This window comes from Chaetodon trifascialis, chromosome 7 (assembly GCF_039877785.1).
Source record: "Chaetodon trifascialis isolate fChaTrf1 chromosome 7, fChaTrf1.hap1, whole genome shotgun sequence".
Lineage (NCBI taxonomy): Eukaryota > Metazoa > Chordata > Actinopteri > Chaetodontiformes > Chaetodontidae > Chaetodon > Chaetodon trifascialis.
The window spans coordinates 16,841,532-16,860,573 of record NC_092062.1 but is presented as its reverse complement, the minus strand read 5'-3'; the positions used below and the strand labels follow the sequence as shown (position 1 = coordinate 16,860,573).

The 19,042-nt window shown below is 43.7% G+C and overlaps 2 protein-coding genes across 3 annotated transcripts; one reads left to right on the top strand and one right to left on the bottom strand.

Annotated features, from left to right (window-relative positions):
* Window positions 1–7,006: 7,006 nt before the first annotated feature.
* trim46a (tripartite motif containing 46a) lies at window positions 7,007–15,927 on the bottom strand. Its single transcript, XM_070966259.1, has 12 exons — window positions 15,645–15,927; window positions 14,465–14,723; window positions 13,516–13,666; window positions 12,460–12,658; window positions 12,230–12,376; window positions 12,048–12,143; window positions 11,486–11,739; window positions 11,269–11,390; window positions 10,847–11,176; window positions 9,814–10,043; window positions 9,619–9,686; window positions 7,007–8,977 (listed from the first exon to the last, which is right to left on the bottom strand). Exons 1-12 carry the CDS (start codon window positions 15,702–15,704, stop codon window positions 8,530–8,532), a joined length of 2,364 nt encoding a protein of 787 aa, XP_070822360.1. The 5' UTR covers window positions 15,705–15,927; the 3' UTR covers window positions 7,007–8,529.
* On the top strand, window positions 15,478–18,770 carry LOC139333667 (transmembrane protein 107-like). Of its 2 annotated transcripts, none has more exons than XM_070966260.1 (6): window positions 15,478–15,675; window positions 15,769–16,872; window positions 16,950–17,017; window positions 17,114–17,214; window positions 17,971–18,067; window positions 18,239–18,770. In XM_070966260.1, exons 2-6 carry the CDS (start codon window positions 16,786–16,788, stop codon window positions 18,306–18,308), a joined length of 423 nt encoding a protein of 140 aa, XP_070822361.1. In that variant the 5' UTR covers window positions 15,478–15,675; window positions 15,769–16,785; the 3' UTR covers window positions 18,309–18,770. The 2 variants fall into 2 exon arrangements, with proteins under 2 accessions (XP_070822361.1, XP_070822362.1); XM_070966261.1 differs by lacking the exon at window positions 17,971–18,067 and adding an exon at window positions 17,794–17,890 and having other exon boundaries at window positions 15,493–15,675; window positions 18,239–18,769.
* The last annotated feature ends 272 nt before the right edge of the window (window positions 18,771–19,042 follow it).

The following is a 19,042-nucleotide window of genomic DNA, read 5'->3' as shown; positions in this document are numbered from 1 at the left end:
TATTTGCTGGTTGCTTGTTAATTTGTGGACAAGAAAGATTTTCTTGTAGTGAGAAAGCTGCACTTGACCCTTTGAAGAGGGAAGATTTGCGCTGTAGTTTGGAGGTTTTGTTTTGGACGCAGTAATGAGCTTACATGCAGATGTGTGGAGATAAGTGTGTGTGTGTGTGTGTGTGTGTGTGTGTGTGTGTGTGTGTGAGACTCGGGTGGTTGTGCAAGAAGAGACAAAAGCTTGTTTGATGGTGCAGCAGTGTGAATGAGCTTGTTTGTGTGAGTATGTTGATATAGAGAGGGCAGTGGTGGGAAAGGCCACGCCAGAGGTTCTCATCCCGTGTGTGTGTGTGTGTGTGTGTGTGAGTGTCTGTGTGCGTTACATTGGCCTCTCTTCCTGAGCTCAAAGAGCACACAGACACAACACAGTATTGTGCTGGAATTGAGTGTTATGTAGAAAAGCTAAGCTGAGAGGACTGGAGGTGGGAGATAAACGAGCTGCAGTTGAAAGAGGGAACAAGAAAGAAAAGGAGACATTTCTGAGAGGAGGAAGCAGAAGGGATGAATAAATGAGACAGAGTGGAAAACAGCAAAATCCTGGGACACGAATAAGAGAAAAAATTGGGTGTGGTTTGTTCTACAGTTCTGTTGTAACACGATGAGAGTTCAATAAAACAAGGCTAAGACTTTACAGCCACACTAGCAGCAATGTCTGCATGCCAACATGCTCACAGTGACGAAGCTAACATTCAGTTTAGTGAACAGTATGTGTCATATTTGCATTATCACCATGCTAACATTTGCTAACTGGTAGTTAACACAAAGCATAGTTTATGCTGATGGGATTGTCATTAGTCTTTAAGGTATTTGGTCATAATGGAAATCATAATCTGGTTTCACTTGTAATCCTGTCGCCAACACCAAAGCAGCTTACACAGCGATGCTCTCTGAACTAGTTTCTAGCATGGACTCCCACTTTTCGACTAACTCTCACCCCCAAACGAGCAGGAACAACAACAAACATCTCAGGTACACTGTCTCACACAGGTGGCTGGCAGGCTTCATGGCTTCTAATCTGAAAACATGTTCACATACATCCTTGAATATCAGTAACTGTAATAAACAGTCCTTTTTGTCTTGTCTCCTGTGTCTTACCAACAGACAGCATAAAAGCTGAACATGCCCGCCAGTCCATTACCTTAACCAAATTTCATGGCAATCCACACAACTGAGTCCGAGACATTTACCTCTAAACCAAAAACGTGAACCTCACGGTGGACCTAGAGGAAAAGTGAGGGGATAACCAAAGTCTGTATAACATCAAGGAAATTCTATGGATTTGTCTTGTTCTAAAAAGAAGTTTTAATCTGAGCAAAGGTAAAAAGTGTGTTATGAAAGCGAACAGGATATTGCAGACACGTGAGTCAGACTCATCAGGTCTGCTCATGACTAGAAACATGAGCCAGTGTGCTTCGATAAACAACGCACATACAGAGATAAAGTGAGGCCTTGTGAACAGTAATGATTCATTTCGGTGGTGGATGGGGGAGGTTCAGTGGTGAGAGAAAAGAGTAAATGATGAGTCCAGGAGACGATAAGGGAGAGCTGGGCGTTATCCATTCTTCTCGTTAAAAGAGACAGACATCAGTAAGGTTGGAAGGACAATGCATGGAGTCAAATAGACTGGCCGGACACACCCTTCATTACACACTGTGGCTTTATTGTGAAGAGACAACGTGTTAAGTGGTAGGCAGGAAATCAAAGCACGGCCCTCACGCTGATGTGTACATGTCTTTGGTCCACAGCCAAAGTGACAGGAGGCTTATGTTTTGTATATGAGTGTGTGTGTGGAGGAGAAGGGGTGTTGTGGGGGGGGGCAATCAGCTGAACAATGAGTACAACTCACAAACAGGATCCCTCTGTTTCCTGTAGTAGAGACTGTCTCCTTAAGCAGCACACACACACAAGCTCGCTCTTGTACTTTTGCACACATCCTTTTAAACGTACACACACTGCATGTACAGTGTGTCGTCTCATACACAGACGCTCCCACCGCCTCTCCCCCGCAAACACCATGTATGCCTTCAGCAGATGTCTATTTTTGTCATGATGGGGCGACTTCTGATCTATGGGTTTTGTTTCCCCCGTAATTACACACAACAGAATCTCTGCTAACATGCAGTGTGCAGCCAGACAGTGTGCACATTCAGCATATAAACACACACAGCACTCACACTGGGGGGGCAGTCAGCAGCTTGTGCACTTTCTACCGTCAGTAAAAGCACACCTGTCCCAGCTGCTGTTTTGAAGAGAAGAGGAGGGAAAGAAGGAATGTGCTTCCCTCAGTTTTCCTGTCAGCCCCTCACCCCTCCCAGCCGCCCCTGTCGCCCTCCTCTCTTGACTTGTTTATCTAATTATTCCCATGGTCAGCTATTGTTCCTCGTCTTCTGGCATACACTGTCATCTCATTTCTTTCTTTCTCTTCGTGGTGCTTTTGTTTACCTCTACCCAAATCATCTCTCTTACTCAGCAGTGGGATGTAACTGAGTATGTGAATGTGTGTACTTGTACTTCACTCGAGTCTTTTCACGTCACTTTCTGCTTCCACTCCACCACATGTGAGAGTGAGCTCACATTTACTTCACTGCAATTATCTCACAGCTTTAATTACTAGTTATTTCACATGAAGATTTCTGCATACAAAACATAGGAAGAGTTCAGAAAAAATGGATGTACTACTGAAATTCATTCGTTTTCGTGCAAAAACATTTCATGGCTCCAGGCTTCACATGTGAGGAATCGTTGTTTTTCCTTCTAATTAATTTCATTATTTTTGTTTATTGTCACTTTGGGCAATCTGGGCAAATCTGAGAAAATGCGCAGCACACTAATCCATAATGAAAATAATCATTAGTAGCAATACAATCATCATCATCATCATCATCATCATCATCATCATGTTACATGAATGCATGTGTAATTACAAGCTCATGATATAATGATCACACTTTATATTAAGGTACTTAATACAGTACATATTCACCATTAACTTGTTGCTTATAGCATGCATATTAATAGCATATTGGCTCTATATTAGTCATTCTGAAGCACTTATTAATGCCACATTCTGGGGATTAGGGTTATTCAGGTTGTAGAGTTATTAGGATAGTCATTCACATACAACAACTTCCTTACCTGCCATCAATAAGCAGTCATTAGGGGGTTATTAAGAGAAACTCTTAGTTAATGGCCTGGTAGTTGTAGAATATGGTCATAATAATAAATGCTTTAGAATAACTAAAGAGCAAATATGCTACTAATTTGCATACTGAGAAGCAACTAGTTAATGGTGGTGAATATGTGTACCTTAATATGAAGTGTAACGGATGTTATATAACAGTATAACAGTCACAGGGGACATGCTTTCAATACTTCAAGTGTTTATTTTCCTGTTTACACTTACAGACTATTACATAAGTAATGTTTTCAGTGCAGGATTTTTGCTTGAAGAGCCTTTTTACAGTGTGGTATTAGTACTGTTACTTAAGTAAAGAGTACCTCCCAAACCACTGCTCTCACTCATATCTCACTCTGTCTCAATTTATAACTCTCCTCCTTCACCTTTCACTCCTCTAAAATACTTGACGGTCCTGCAGTCTTGCTCTTACATTTATGAAACCGTCACATGCGGATGACAGCCATGTTTTGTACGTGCAGATCATCTGCAGTGATAATCAGGTCTGTCTCATGAAACTGTCACTCAGTCCGAGATTTATATAGATTTCACGAGTGCAGGAGAGAGGAGCACACAAGCTGAAGCTAAAAAAAAAAAATCACTCCAAGCTCTTTATATGCAGCAGATTTACACATAAAAGTCCCCCAATTAACACTGGAGCTTTCTATCATGGCTTTTTACAGTATTAGTGTGCATGTATATGCAAGCCCTTGTTTGTAAATGCAGTTGCTGCTGTAGGTATTTATGGGGGAAACATGTGCGGGGAGCAGCAAGTGGCTTTCTATTCCCAGTTTTACCAGCTTTGTTTTGACTTTATAATCAGCACTTTTCTCCTCAGAGCCCGGTGGGTACGCAGCTGAGGGGCTCACACAACAACTTGCATGCATCGCAGGTAACACACAAAGACCACCTTCCTGTTTTTCATTAACAATTGTACATGCAAAAAATGTGACTCTTCGGCTCTTTTACAGATACCAGTTGGTGCTGAAAGACCTTTGCTCCGTAGCTCTGGCACGGAAATAGATTTACAGGCGGTGTGTCCTAAGGGTTATAGCGTTGTTCAGTATGTCCTGTCTCAGGCTCCCAGATTGTTTTGCTCCCTTCTCATTCCTCCTCCTTCCTCTTCCTCCTCCTCCCTCTGCTTTGCCGCCCTTCAGAATGGGAACAGTGAGTGAAGTGATATGTGGACAGCTAGTCATTAAGCTGTCAGAGGGCAGCCTATGGACCAAAACACTGCCAACATGGATGAACATACACGTTCTGCCTTTGATATAAATCATTTGTCAGGTATTCTTCTTCTTCTTCTTCAGCGTTTCAGTAACTGTGCTTGACGCCACAGGACCCAACAAAGGCATTATGTGTGCAAAGCAAGATTAATTATTTCAGTGAAGATAAATTTACATTTGCATTGAACTCACAAATGATTCTATAAATCATTTCTAATACTTGCATAGAAATACATCCACAAAAAGCAGCTTATAGTTGTGAAGAAAACAATTAAACATTAAGCCAAACAGGTGGTACTGTACAGCTGACAACTTTATGGAGAGTTAATGTTTTTTCTGTCTAAAAATGACACACACACATAAATACTCACGAAGCCTGAGGAGCTCTGGTCCTGTCTGAGCATGCTCTCACAGTTTGGCGTCTGTCCAGAACACACACATGTGGCAGATCTGTGTGTGCACATGTGTCAGCGTGGATTTTGAAGAGTTTTTGAATGGCAACCATGTGAAGTGGATTTGGATCTGATTGCAGGGGTGTGTGCGTGGATTTTGGTGCAGTGACAGACAAAAATGTTTTTTTTTTTTGGGTGAAGTGCACAACCCTGCGTGAGTGGCGGAGATCCATTTTGTTTGACAGTTTAACAGACTTCTTTTCTTCTGGAAAAAAAAGCGTAGACCATAGTTGGAACTTGCAGAGTGAAATGCTCGGGGAGTAGAACGTGTCTGAGTGTGTGTGCGTGCAGGACATGCACGTCTGTGGTGATGTGCAGAGGTGCTGAGGAAAGACAGGAGACACAGCTGTTAGGGGGACTTGGAGTCTGTGCTTGCATTAGCAAACATTTCTACAGCTTCTTGCACGGTATGCACATTTCAAAGTTGCTATATCTCATTGTGTGTGGAACTTATTCTGCATGGCACTCAGCGTTTTTTGCTTCAGTCAACTCTAACACATGAAACAAAGCTTTATTGGCTATTCAAATACAGTAGTTTATCCCAGGTGACAGTAGACTGTAGCCACGAAAAATGACAAATGTGTGTTTATGCTGAGATATATGAAGTATTTGGAGATAAGATATATCTTTTAATTCCATCGTTATCTGAAATTCTAAACTCCCAGGTTTTCCCCATCATTAGCACACACTGTAGTTTTGCTGCTTATTCATCTTAACTTGTGACTGTCTTTTTCATCATCATCTTACAAGACTGATAATGTTTCACAACAAAATTCAGGGAAACTTCACACTTACCGGCTTGCGTGCAAACACCCAGACAAACACTGGCTTAACTTTTATGGGGAGGAGCTTTACTGGGTAAACATGTGTAAACTAAACTGAGCTGTAGCTAAGAGACAATGTAACCAATAAGACCAGTGACACTCTCCACAGCATTGCAAGGTGCAGTCTGTTGAGGGACTGCAGATGAAAATCAGTCAAGCTGATTATAGCACTTAAGCAAGACAAATGTGCCTTTTAGTTCATGTTGATTTATATGTAGTGTCACTGATAAATAAATAGGTACAAAAAAGAGAAAAGAAGAGAAGACCAATTACAGGAGGGAGAGAAATATTTTTGCAGGTGTAACACAATGAAAGGCACAAAGTTTGGCTCAGAGTAGCTAAACAGAAGCTGAGAGCTCTTAATATGTAATATGTGACCTGCCATCACAGATCTGTGACCAGACAAGTCAGTGTTGACACTCAGTGCACCTGTTGCCGACTAACCCTTTTTACAGAAGACAGGGGATCATCAACAAAGCAAAAACAATGTCGCCCCCTAATGGTGAAGTTTTATTATTGCAAACTCCTGCAGCAGACAGGTCAATCTTAAAGAGCCGCAACACTGGTTTGATTGCAACAGGAGAAATGCACAACAACTCTGGTGTTACACAACAGCAACTCTTTGACCTTCGTGTAACATTCGTATTTGTCACTGTCTGGGCGTTGAAGCAACGTTCCCGCTACCAGTCCAACTTGCTTTCCTTCTCGTGCCTTGTTTTCTGTTCACATATAATACAGCTGTTGCTGTTCTTCTATAAAGGTGTGTCCTGGCCCAGTGCAAAATAGGTTGATTATATTTATAAGCCCTCTGGCACAAAAGATGCACTTTATGTGTTCATGCGGCTCTGGCACACTCGAGTGATTAAGGGCACGCTTGCCCTTACATGTAGAGAGGCACAGCACACTCACGGAGACATCCGTTTTTCCGTGACATTTCAGCAAGGAGAGGCTGGTTTCATAATCTCCTCCTCAGTATTGTTCTGCTGTTTACAGACATTCAAAATGTGACAACTCTATGGCACGTGACAATTGAACTGATAGCTACACTTGACCGAAAACATGTTGTTCATTCTGGCTGTAGAGCAGGAAAATGACAGGCGATGATGAAAATAAAAGAGGTTTACAACCAAAAAAAGCTTCTTTCTGAACTGTATCATGGGAAGCAAGTTATGAATAATTTGTGCCTGTGCAGTTATCTCTATGTTTCTGAGAGCAGGGAAAAGAAATCAGAGCATTGAACAATAATATCACGCGGTCATCATTAACACAAAGGGACTCCTTGTTACAGTTCTCAATCGTTTATTGTTTTTCTCATGACATGATAGAAACATTCTGCCGGTAAGGGTAAATCTAAATTAAGAGATTCTGATTTCTGTGATGCTACAGTCTAAAGTCATTCAAGTGCTGTGCTGTAACAAAAGTAGAGGAGACACGTCATTCAAGACGGGGCGCACACATACACGCAACAGAAAGCATGAAAGTCACAGCCAGAGCTCACACACACACACACACACACACACCAGAAAAATCATATTATATATCAAAATACAGTCGCAGCCAGTCGATTTGAAAATATTGCAATATAGACAATCTCTTGCATTGAAATGATACATAACTGGTCTCTTACATTCCCCAAACACAACTGTGAATCAGCTTAGTCAGTAAGTGAATGAGCCACTGTCACTTGCAGTAAGAAAAACAAAAGTTATAAAAATAAAAGTCAAATTTAAAGTCAACCAGAGCTCGTAAAAAAGAACTCATGTCATTAGCCCACTTCAGCTGGTTACCTTGTCATTCATCCACCTCCCTTAAGGTTGCATTTCATCATTAATATGTATGTGCAAATCACTCAGACACCACAGTTTAATACTGGACAACTAGGCCATCCACATTTCTAACTCTCATCAAACGCAAAACACTGAAATGTATTCATGTTATTAAGTCAAACTGCATTATTCTTCAGAACCTTTTTTACTTTGATTTCTCTTGTAATCTGAACGCCGAGGCAACTGTGAGCATGTTTACCCAGCTGAAATGCCACACAAGTCCTTTTTGAAATGCAAAACAGCGACTATATAAAATACCAACTGGGACTGTTGAGACACCGAGACACGTGATCCTGACATGAGCCAGCAGAACAGTTCAACCACCAAATATTCACACTTTGTAATTCTGAATTATATACACGTCATTAATGCTTATCGAGGCTACTTAAAAAAAAAAGATATAAAATTAGACATACAGTACATCTGAGGTGCTTTTCAAAGGTGACAGCTATCTGCATATACATCCTAGTTACACTTGCATGCAACATTTGTTGTCCGATCGTTCTGGGACAATTTAAGACAAGTGTAAAAGGAAGGCAGATTTTTCTTACACTGAAAACAGATTTTGTTAACCTGTTATAAAGGTGTTTTGCTCACCCTATCAACAGAATTCTGCATAGTCTAAAATCACTTCAGCCACAGTGTCCATAGGAGCATTGCAAAATTTAGGAGAAAAAAAAGCAGGAAAAATATGAAATAAATCAAGCCAAAAGAGAGATTTGATATTTTCAGGCCAAGTGCAAATGCAAAACAACATGAGATATTTATAGTCAGATCTCAAAAATCACACTGAAAAGAAAAAAAGTAACTACATTTGGTAGTTACAGTTCAATCAAGTATCGAAGTTTGACAGGATCAAGGCAATTAATTATCAACTCACGTTAAGTGGTGAATATAAACCACCTTTAGCTCTACACATGAGAGAAACTTTGAACACCGGTTGAACTGCACCCATAAACCGCTGTCTCACCGCAATTTATTTGCTGAGCTTTTTTGCACATGTTTGGATAGTTACCCTCCGTGGCGGCGGCTCCTCGATGTTCCGATTCGCCACAAGGTCCTGCAGCTGCAGGGCCCCTCCGCCAATGAAGCAGAAGGCCGGACACACTGGAGCTGAACAGTCCACGTGTCCCTCCCACAGGATCCGCAACGAGTGAGCATCGTAGAAGGTGACACGACCTTTGTCACAGTCCAGACACACTCCTAGTCGGGGCGGCAGCGGAGCAGTGTGAGGGTGAGGCAGGTTGCTGTGGCTGCTGTTGTGGGAGTGCACTCCTCCCTGGCTGTGGCTGTCCCCCTGGCTCTGACTGTGACCATGTCCTTGAGGAAGCAGGATCTTGCCCATGCCCATTGTAAGGAAGCAGAAGGGAGGGGAGTCCTGGCCGTCCTCCGCCCCGCTGTCATGGCCACTGTCTGGGTCACACCTGGGGGGGAAGCAGAGGGGAGGAGAAAATTAGGCTGCACAAGAGAAAAATTACCCAAAGGAGGAAAATGCATGTACAATAAAGTAATGATACTAAACTTTAATAATACTTTAAAACACTATTTGTATAGCACTTGATAATAATTTAAAACTAAAAGATTGTGTATTCATGAGACACTCCAAACAACAGCTGTGAAAATTAAAGAAAACATTTTTTTTTTAAGTCTTCTTCTTATGAAGAGTCACTTTTAAGTGAAAGAATACAGTGTATTTTATGTAGCACACAGAATGCACTAAAGAGCATGTACCATTCACTAGTCTTTGCTGCACTAATACTTATATGAGTGTTGTGTTTACAGGTTGTTCCACTGCTCCGTGTGGGCAAAAAAAATCAATGGAAAACCAATCAGTGCTGCTTTAAGTATGTAGAAAGGAACAACTCTGCTGTGGCTCCTAACCATTTGTACAGGGGTGTATTAATGAATGTACTTACATCATCAATCAATCAATGTGACAAATCCCATTCATAGCTGCCTGTATTTGTGGTTCAGTGCATTATATTGAAATAAGAAAGTCTCTGAAGCAGACTTGTTGCTCACAATTAATCTAAATTCTATATTTAAGATGGTAAGATTTAGCTACCGAGGGCTGGCCATATCCTGGGGGAGTTGAAACCACTCTTGTAGTTTAGTCTCCTGCCCTACTCCCACCTGCAAGAGAGAGAATCACAGAGACGAAAAGCTTGGGTCACATCCATTTTGAGTCAGCGCGTGAGGTAAAGCTGATGCCATACAGAATATACAACACATTATAACACCAATAAGCATCCACTCTCACCTTTACAAGGTAGGAACCAGGCTCCACAGAGCACGCCCAGTAGTGTCTGCCCTGAGTGACAGCCAAGTCTGCCACCAGCAGGTCAGAGGTCAAGTGGCAAGAAGTGAGTGTGCGGTCGGCGGCCTGCAGGAGGGAGAGGCCTGGCACACTGCGGGCGTACGTTTGGCCTTTACCCAGTGCCAGCCTGTCAGCATGCAACCCCCAGCGTGAGTCCAAGGAGAAACTCAACACTGAGAGGACAGGGAAAGGAGGCGTACCAGGAGGGACAGGAGGAGTAAAGAGGGAGAGAGATGGTGAGGAAGGTAAAGGAAAGGAGTCAGGAGGGAGGAGGGGTTAGATCCTGAAGCTGGGACAGTCAGGCTACAGCAAGTCTGATCACATATGGAGAAAGAGCTAAAGACGAGGGGGAGAACAAGCAGACCAAGAGAAAAGGAGCATTTGAGAGGAAAAGCAAGAAGACGTGGCTTTACCGAGAGGAAGAAATGCGAGAAACACAGCAAAGGTAACATCCACTCTACCCACATACTGTTTCAGCCGATCAGATAATAGAATTTTGATTAAATGCTTTTTGTGAAGGAATGACTGTGTCAAGAGAAACAATGGACAATAGAAAGGAAGAATGACAGACCTGCAGCAAGAAAGACAGAAGCGGAAACAGTCTGATGAAACTGGAATGCATAACAGAAAAAGGAAGGTTTGGTGCAGAAGCTGAAATAAAAAGAAAAATAAAGTGGGAATGGAGGACATGAAGGGATGGAGAGAAAAGAAATATCAAGATTAGTCAATCGATTGAAAACTGACAATACAGGAAAAATATCCAAATTAAAAACAGTTTTGTCCTGCGACCACGGCAAACCACAAATTAAAAATATTACTTATGATAGTACACTTAGAAATTCATTAATTCACTGAAACTGCACTGAAAACAAGGAATGGCCATATCTGTTTTAAGAAGAATGGAAAGATGAAGAGTTTTTTGTTGTGAATGTAAACAACAAAAAAAAAAGTGATATAATAGCTGTGCATATCTCACCAGGTGCTGGTGGAGTGTGGAGGTAAACTTCTTCACTGTACTCTCCAAAGCCGGCCTTGTTGCAGCCTCTCACCCTGAGCACATAGACGCTGTCAATCTGCAGTCGATCGACCACAGCGCTGGTCCCTCTCACCTCATCCAGGCGCTGCCATGCCGTCGCAGCGTTCGGGGATCTGATGCCGCCCCATGTGGCTGCAGCTCCTCCCGCTCGTCGCTGGTATTCAACAGAGAAGTGCCAGGCTGGGGCTGAGTCCTGAGGGAGGCGCCAGCACAGAAACAGCTGGTCATAAGCAAGTGTCTTCTGAGTGTCGATGACTGGAGCCAGTGGGGCTGTGGAGGAGACAAAGCGAGAGAGAGATGCTGTTTCTATTTACCTGCCTCATCATTTACATGGCTCATATGACACAAACAAAGGGGCCTACCACGTATGAACTCCAAGGCGTTGATGAGCTTGACCTCTTTGGATGCGTCTACGTGAAAGTGTCTGAAGGAGGGATCAGCAGAAAGAGAGAAACACTGGATGTTTTCTATGGCCTTCACCAGCCTGCAGAGGGAAAGACACAGAGAATTTTATTCAGAAAGTTCAAAAGGTCAAATCTAACCAAGTCATTGCTCCAGAGTGTTAAGCGTGTGCGTTACCTGTGGTGAGTGACTCTGGCAGCCTGTACGAAGCACGGCGCATCAGTCTCTTTGAGCAGCTCCTGCGTGTAGGCCATCAGGCCGGCATGCTCCAGCAGGCCTCGCCTCTCTGAGACCTGGGCGGACAGGGCCGCCTCCCTCCTGCTGCGGGATCCCTCAAGGGCCAGAGCCAGAGCCCCCTGACGCTCCGCTACAGCCGTTCCCAGCTCTCGGATGCAGTGGGTCAGCTGATGAAGAGCCGCTGCACTGTTTGCCTGGACAGAGACAGGCAGGGGATCCCAGAGAGTGGGCAGATTAGGAATGATGAGCACAGAAACGATGTCTTAGCTATTGTTAACAAGCAGTGTTCCATTGCTTCCATTACTGTGTGTGTGTGTGTGTCGTTGATCTGTGTCAAAAATTTAGCTTTTTGCAAAGAAACATATATTCAATTCCAAGTTGCATTGGATGGTCAGCTCCATTGAACCCAACAAAATAATGCACCTGTACACAGATACAGTATGCGGGGGAAAATGACTTTGACAAAGCGGGGTAAGTACAAAACAGAGAAAAGATCATTCACCTCCATCTGTTTGATGACAGCTTCCAGCTGAGCGATCTGACTCTGTATTGTCTCCTGGTTGGCCAGGATGAAGTTGACTTCCTTGGTGACCTTGTCCTGTAAGAACAAAACAGAAGTTGACATTTCAGAGCTGCTGGCATCAGGATCTTAAAACTGTTGAAAGAGACTGCACACAAGCTCACCTTGAGGGCCTGGTAGGCCTGTGCAATAGGCAACACTTTGTGTCCATGGTGGACACGCCGGAGCTTACAGAGTGGGCACAGTAACCTCTGGCAGTTACGGCAGTACCACTGCAGCCTCTCCTGCTCATGCTCTGTGCACGTTAGGACCTGGAGCATAAAAGGAGATTAAGGAAACGACAGTAGAAGAGACGCTCCTGTGTATGATGCACAGAACACATAAACAGGCAAACCTTTGGCCGAAAGTTGTTGGTAGGTAGAATGTGTTCATGCTGAGCTCGAGGGGTTCCCCAGGGGTGGTAGAGTTTGAAACACTCATTGCAGAAGTTAGACTTGCAGTCAGCACAGCCCTTAGTGGCCTCCAGAGACTGGGGAGGCTTACAGAAACCACACATGATGGCTACGCTGCCCAGGCTTACTGTGTGCCTGTACCTAAAGGGCAGACAGGGGGACAGGGCGATAAGGGCAGGGCTGAAACAGTTCTGCAAGAAAGAAAGAGTCCATTAACCTTAAGAAAGGGAAGATTGAGCTCATCTGAGTTTGCCCTGCTCTCGTTTCAGTAGTTAGGAGTCCAACTCTTTAACTGCCTGACCTGGATACATCACCAGCTGCTGCCTTGTTAGTGCATCCTGCGCAGTAAAACATGCACCGTCACCCTTTCCTGCCCAACACAACCACTGCAGCTGCACTCATCAAACTGCTGTGTGTGAAACTGGGAATCTGCCTCTCCCCATAACTCTCTCCCCATCTCACAAGCCTTTCTTTTTTTTTTTTTCAAAAGCAGCTGCTCTCACTTTGATCTTCGCTATTTGAACTGATAAGAGAGGGGGATGATTAACATTAAAGCAGAATGAGAAGAATTTCACTCCAAACTTCCTCCGCAAAACTTTAGCACAACCATTTTACCAGAGTCACTGTCACGCAGCGCACTGCAGTTTTGGAGCCGTCCCTGCAATCTGCTCTCAGGCTTAGCCTTGGATCAGGAGTAAAGGAAAGATTCATAGTTGAAACTGATCTCAGCAAATGATTTCCTGTCTCATTTATAAAGCAGTATTGACTAAACCGTCCATTTGCTGCCTTTCTTCATTGCCTGCAGGATAGGTTAAAGAGATTTTTTCCTAAACCCGTGGCTACTTTGTTTATGATTTCTCTTCATGAGATGACGATGAGGCATTATCATAAGATGACATAACAACACAGCAGTATCGGCTCTGGCTACACCTGACTGTGCCTGTGACTCTGTCTGCTACAGTATATACAGTATCTTTAGTGTTTGTGCATACGCATACCTCTCCACGATCCGCTCCAGTGTGAGGTTGCGGAGGCAGTCTGTCAGGCCTTTCTCTCCAAGTTCCACGTCCTGCTGACAGGAAGGACACGGGAACAACATGGGGGGAAGGGCGGCGTCCTTCCGCCTACGCCCTGGGTATGTCCCGCACACTGGGAGAAGGGCGCGGGTGCACACGGGAGAGGAGATGAGGGAGAAAGAGACATGGATAGAGACATGTAGGAGGAAAAAAGTGAGGGCTTGTTGAATGGAAGATTTGTATAGGTAATGGAGACAGTTAATGAAGGAATCAAGAGAGACAGACTGCTGAGAAACAGTAAAAAGCAGAACTGATATACATAGAGAGAGAGTGCAGTGATAAAGGTTTGCTCAGTGTGGAGGAAACACAGTTTGCTTCCACTCAACACACCTGCCCGACATGACTGCCTTTCCTGCCTCCTTGACTCTCTCTGCCTCTGTGGCCTTTGCTCTATATGCACTTAAATAAGTCATGAGATGAATGTATAAAGCTCTGGATGTACAGCAGGATTCCAATGCGTCAGCTACATGACCTATGAAATGACAGCGGCGTCATGGCGTCTTTGCATTTTAAATGATGGTGGTTAACGGATAGATTTTACAGTATTTTTACATTTTTACAGTACATTTTTTACCCAAAGGGCTTTACAGGGTTTTTACCGCCTGACCATCAGGAGCAATTTTTGGCTTCTTTCCCACTTCAACGTGTGGGCAGGAAGAGGTCGGGATTGAACCACCAACTCTGTGATCAATGCACTACCCACTCTTCCCCCTGAGTCAACACTTCACCATGATGTCACTTTTAGGTACCTTCATGCTGATATCATTTAGCGACTCTATCGTAGATGAGTAAAGCTTCTCGCTCAGCAACTTGATTCCCGTCAGTTGCACCAAATACACACATGCACACACATATTCCCCACATCCTCCACCTGTTCTGAGGACCCGTTCCAGGCGGTCAGGCGTCCTGGGTGTGGGTCTTCGTGCCTGTCGTGGGGAGCGAGTGTTGGGCGTGGAGGCGGGTGAGTTAGGCTCTGGTGGGAGGTCTGGAGGAGGATAGCCTCTTTGTACCAACACCTCAGCCGCACACAGCAGACACACACTGTGATGGCAGGGCAGCAGGATGGGCTGCCTCACCATTTCATCGCACACCGGGCAATGCAGCTCCTGTTCCATGCTCTTCATGTTGGACTGGAGAGCAGAGGAGGGGAGAAGAGATTCAATAAGGTCTGAGTCACTACAATGAATAACGAATCCACTGCTCTTTACATTCTGCACCTCCTGTGACCGGAAAAAAAAGTATATGAGATGTGTAGGAGTCAAGAGCGAGAAAGGGAGCTGCAGCAGACACTGGTTATGCAGGCTGGTGTTGGATGTACAGAGCACAGGGAGGGCAAATGTGGAGCTAGCTTTCCCACGACTTCAGGTGTTAGCCTGTCTCTAGCATGACAAATACAGACATGATTTAGCTCAGCAAGCTCTGGCATCTCTAGCATCTCTGGGTGCTGCTGTTTGGTAACAGAGTGCCAGACCTTCATCCAAGAGGGAGGGAAACATTTGAAATCAATAAAATAAATATAGCCCTCTGTTTTTTCTGCTCACTTTGTGGCTGCGGGCCTCGTCTTTACACAAGTGTTAGTGGTTGTGGAGGCCCTGTTTCTGCAGCTAGTAAACGCAGCATCTCGTTTCTATGACAACGCGCCTCCATCCCTGCCTTCTCGTGGCCCTCGGTAAGCACGGATATGAAGCTGCCGTTGGCCAACACGTTTTGTCAATCAAACATCAAACATGAGCTACTTTATCTGCTTCGGCGTTTGGATTTTGTGTATGTGCTATTTTTGGCCTTTCTGGTATGTTTCCACCCACGGTGCTAGAGCTCTGCAACAACCTCTGCTTTATTTAATCGATACAACAAAAAAAATGCTCTGAAGGAAAGAAATGCATCACATTCCTTCAGCGCATACGCAACCTATGCATCCAGATGGGTCAGAGGAAATGTGGCATAATTTTGCGGTGGAATCTGAAGGTGGGGGACAAAAGATAATACATCAAATTTCAAATGAACACACGTGGTTGAATTAAATAACGTAATATAACGAGAGTCGTACTTACACTAATGCGAACCAACGCGTCCATGATCGAGGTAAAGGTCTGAAAGTCCGCTTCTGCCATGCCTGCACGATGTCAGCGTCCGTGCGATGCAACAACTAAACCTTTTGTTTTTTCCTGAGGAAAGCCAGGAGCAGGTCGGTCGAGCTGACGGAGAGCAGCCCCGGGCCTTCGCTGGTGAGCCGCGCCAACAGATTTGCTGTCGGTAGTTTTCCGTGCCTGGTCTGTGCTGTTGCGCACACGCCGATTCTCTCCTGTCTGTCCAGAAGCAACGAGTAGAGTCGTTGTAGAAATAGGATGGGAGGGGGATTTGGAAGGGTCTGGCTTAGGCTACATCACAGCCGCATTGCCCATGGAGTGATGTTACATTGTTAAAATGAGACTTGGCGGTATCACGTTATAGCAGTAGGTATTTAATTTTAATATAAATTCATAATTGACCATTTAAAATCATCCTCTCCGGTTTCTCTCTGGTCTTATAATAACGGTTGATTATAAGGTGTGTTTATAAGAATAGCATTTGTCTGATTCTTGTGTATAATCAGCAGCTCAGTTTCTCTAAAATAAACCTCTTGGTTGTTGACGTTCATGTCTATGTAGCCTAAAACGTCCATATGCTGAATTGTTTGTGGCCTACTTTTCGTTTTGCCGTTAGATGGCAGTGTTGTGTAAGAGCTAATCAGTCCTCTCTTAATTATTGTCCGTGTCCGGAACCTTTGAAAGTCAGTTGTGCGTGACACCGGCCTGTAATTAAGCTTGCACCAACTTCAAGTTGGTGATGTCAGTTGTTGTAGCAACCGTTTTAAAGCGCAACAACGTGGGAGTAGAAGGTGTAGCTAGTTGTGTTGGTTGTAATGGTAAATGTAAGCTGAAACTGCGATATGTTCCCTAAAATAATTTCGTGTAGTCTAACGTTAACGTTCAACGTCGAGCAGTGGAGTTCATGTGCGTCTCGGATAAAGTTAGCTTAACTATCGGACTGCAGCTAAATGCTAAGTGATCAAATACTCTATCCGGACAGTGGTTTACTGTTAGTTACCAGCCACATTTAATTTGCAGTGAATAACGTTTCGCCAGTCCAGCGCTGTTGGCGCATTGTGTTTGTCAAAGTGTGCTCGTCTGATTCAGTATATAGTCGCTCAGCATGTCGGCTGTCGGAAGCCTTGTCCCTGCACGGTTCTTGACTATCATAGCTCACCTTGTCATCGTTGTCACCATCTTTTGGTCGAGGGTAAGTAAGACAGATATGATGAATGCGTTTTAAGACCAGATTTTATGGTGACCAGTAATGAAGTGTTTGTTTCACAGGAAAACAACGTGAGGGCTTGTTTGCCTTTGGACTTCACGCAAGAACAGTATGACAATGAAGACAGAAAGTAGGAAAACATGGGACAGACACATAAAGTCTCACAAAGTATGAAATACTTCGACACGCAGCCATACACACCCTCTAATCTGTCTCGTTGTGTCAGGTTGGTGGTGGCACTGGCGGTCACCCTCGGTCTGTTTGCCATTGAGTTGGCTGGGTTCTTCTCCGGAGTGTCCATGTTCAACTGCAGCCAAGGTCTCCTGTGTATCCTTTACACTGACACTGTTGGTCTGACATTGATGATGGTTGATACATGATGATGATCTAATCGATATATGTTTGGGCAACAGAAACTAATATCCATCAACAGTGGATTTCAATAATTAATATATTTGTGTCTAAAATTAGATTCCTTCGAGTGTCTTGTCAGTGGATGCCACATGGCTCCAACATCCCTGGTACAGTTTGACCCGTGGGCCTTTGTAGCCTGTTATACCCCCCTCTCCGAGTTTGTTTTCTGTCTGACTCTTCACAACCAACTGTACGATACAGGCAAATGTGTCAGTAAATAGAATCTTACAGTAATTTCAGCCATGAGTTAAGAGCTGCAAGTTCAATGGTGTCTGTCTCCTGGACAAAGAATGTGATGGGGGAATTAGCCAGGAATTGATGGTAGCCTCAACACAAGCCAGGAAATTGGTGTTAAATGTAATATCTCTGGAGAAGCCCTCTTAATGTGTCAAAGTATACAAAGATGTACGTGGTATTAAAAAGTCGTTCTAGTCTTGAGTTACAATTCCATGACTCCAAACTCCTGAATATTCACCTCTTTGCCTACTATAGCAACAGGAGCCCATGCCAGTGCCTCAGTGGCTCTACTTTTCTTTTTATTTGAGCAGTGGGAGTGTGACATCTACTGGTGGATCCTTGCCATTTGCAGGTTAGTATATAGAGAATATATGTAATATTGTGCATTTATTTTTCCAAAAGTACTTTTTCCCTGACAGAAATTGCACCCAGCATTGGCTGTCCACTGCAGCGCATCCGTATCCTTGTCTTTCTTTGTGTTTGAGAAGTGGGAATGCTGGACATATTGGGTTATTTTTGCCATCTGCAGGTTGGTGTGTTTGTGTGTGCACATATATATACCAGCTTTCAGAGATCAGAGTGATAGAGCCTCTATAAACACTGAAGTATCACTAAGCATGAAGTATGCATGCATGTAAGTACTGTGCCTCTATTTTCAGTGGTTAATCCTACATCTCTGTCTCTCCGTCTCTCTCTTTAGTGCGCTACCTGCTTTTGTGGAAATTCTTCTGTTTATAGCTGTGTTTGGACTGAAGAAGAAGCCGTTATGAAAGACAGTCCTGATGTGAAATCCTACAAATTAGCGTGGATGTGGACATCTGCCTCAGTGTACCAACAGATACAGCGGCGACAGAATGTGTGATTCATTAATGGTGTGCAGATGAACGAACTGGACAGCAGTGTTTAACTGACCTTTGTGCATACACTGTACCCACAAACATCTAAGGAATGTAGAAGTTGCTCCCCACAATGTTTTTTATATAAGTTTTGTATATTTTGAATGATACAGATGTAGAAAAGGCATACGTGTTATTTTTATTTTTAACATGGACAGAGTGGTTAGTTTAGAGAGGATGTGTGCCAGAATGTCAGTTGTAACTGATTTCGTAGTGAAATGAGTGCTAATTCAGCAAACATTGATGTACTTTTCTGTTCTCTCAGCCTCCCAGTCTGTCAAATTTCCATAGAAAAGTATTATTTTAATCCCAAATACATTTTGTACAAATTCTGCAATTCATTGTTTGTTCTTTTTGCTCTGAACCCTTTTGGCACATCTTTTTCACACTCCATGCCATGTGCAAACACCGCCTCCTTCACCCTGATAAGCAGACCCTTACCATAACCAAGGTCTTCCTCTAATGTCCATTCAAGCATTTGAATTTTGGAACATGTAAGATAGCACACAGCATTCTCTGTAGCAGATGGAAAGCATGACTTTCATGAGTTGCAAAATTGTGCAGAGTGTCAGGGGTAAAGAAAGTAGGCAAAACAAAACAAAGGCATA

Coding starts and splice junctions, on each gene's coding strand:
- trim46a (XM_070966259.1), bottom strand. CDS start 15,704: ATGGCAGAAGCGGACTTTCAGACCTTTACCTCGATCATGGACGCGTTG. Junction 14,724..15,644: donor ACGCGTTGGTTCGCATTAGT/GTAAGTACGACT, acceptor TCTGCTCTCCAG/TCCAACATGAAGAGCATGGA. Junction 12,377..12,459: donor CCAACAACTTTCGGCCAAAG/GTTTGCCTGTTT, acceptor TTTATGCTCCAG/GTCCTAACGTGCACAGAGCA.
- LOC139333667 (XM_070966260.1), top strand. CDS start 16,786: ATGTCGGCTGTCGGAAGCCTTGTCCCTGCACGGTTCTTGACTATCATA. Junction 17,018..17,113: donor TATGACAATGAAGACAGAAA/GTAGGAAAACAT, acceptor TCGTTGTGTCAG/GTTGGTGGTGGCACTGGCGG. Junction 17,215..17,970: donor CTGCAGCCAAGGTCTCCTGT/GTATCCTTTACA, acceptor AATTGCACCCAG/CATTGGCTGTCCACTGCAGC.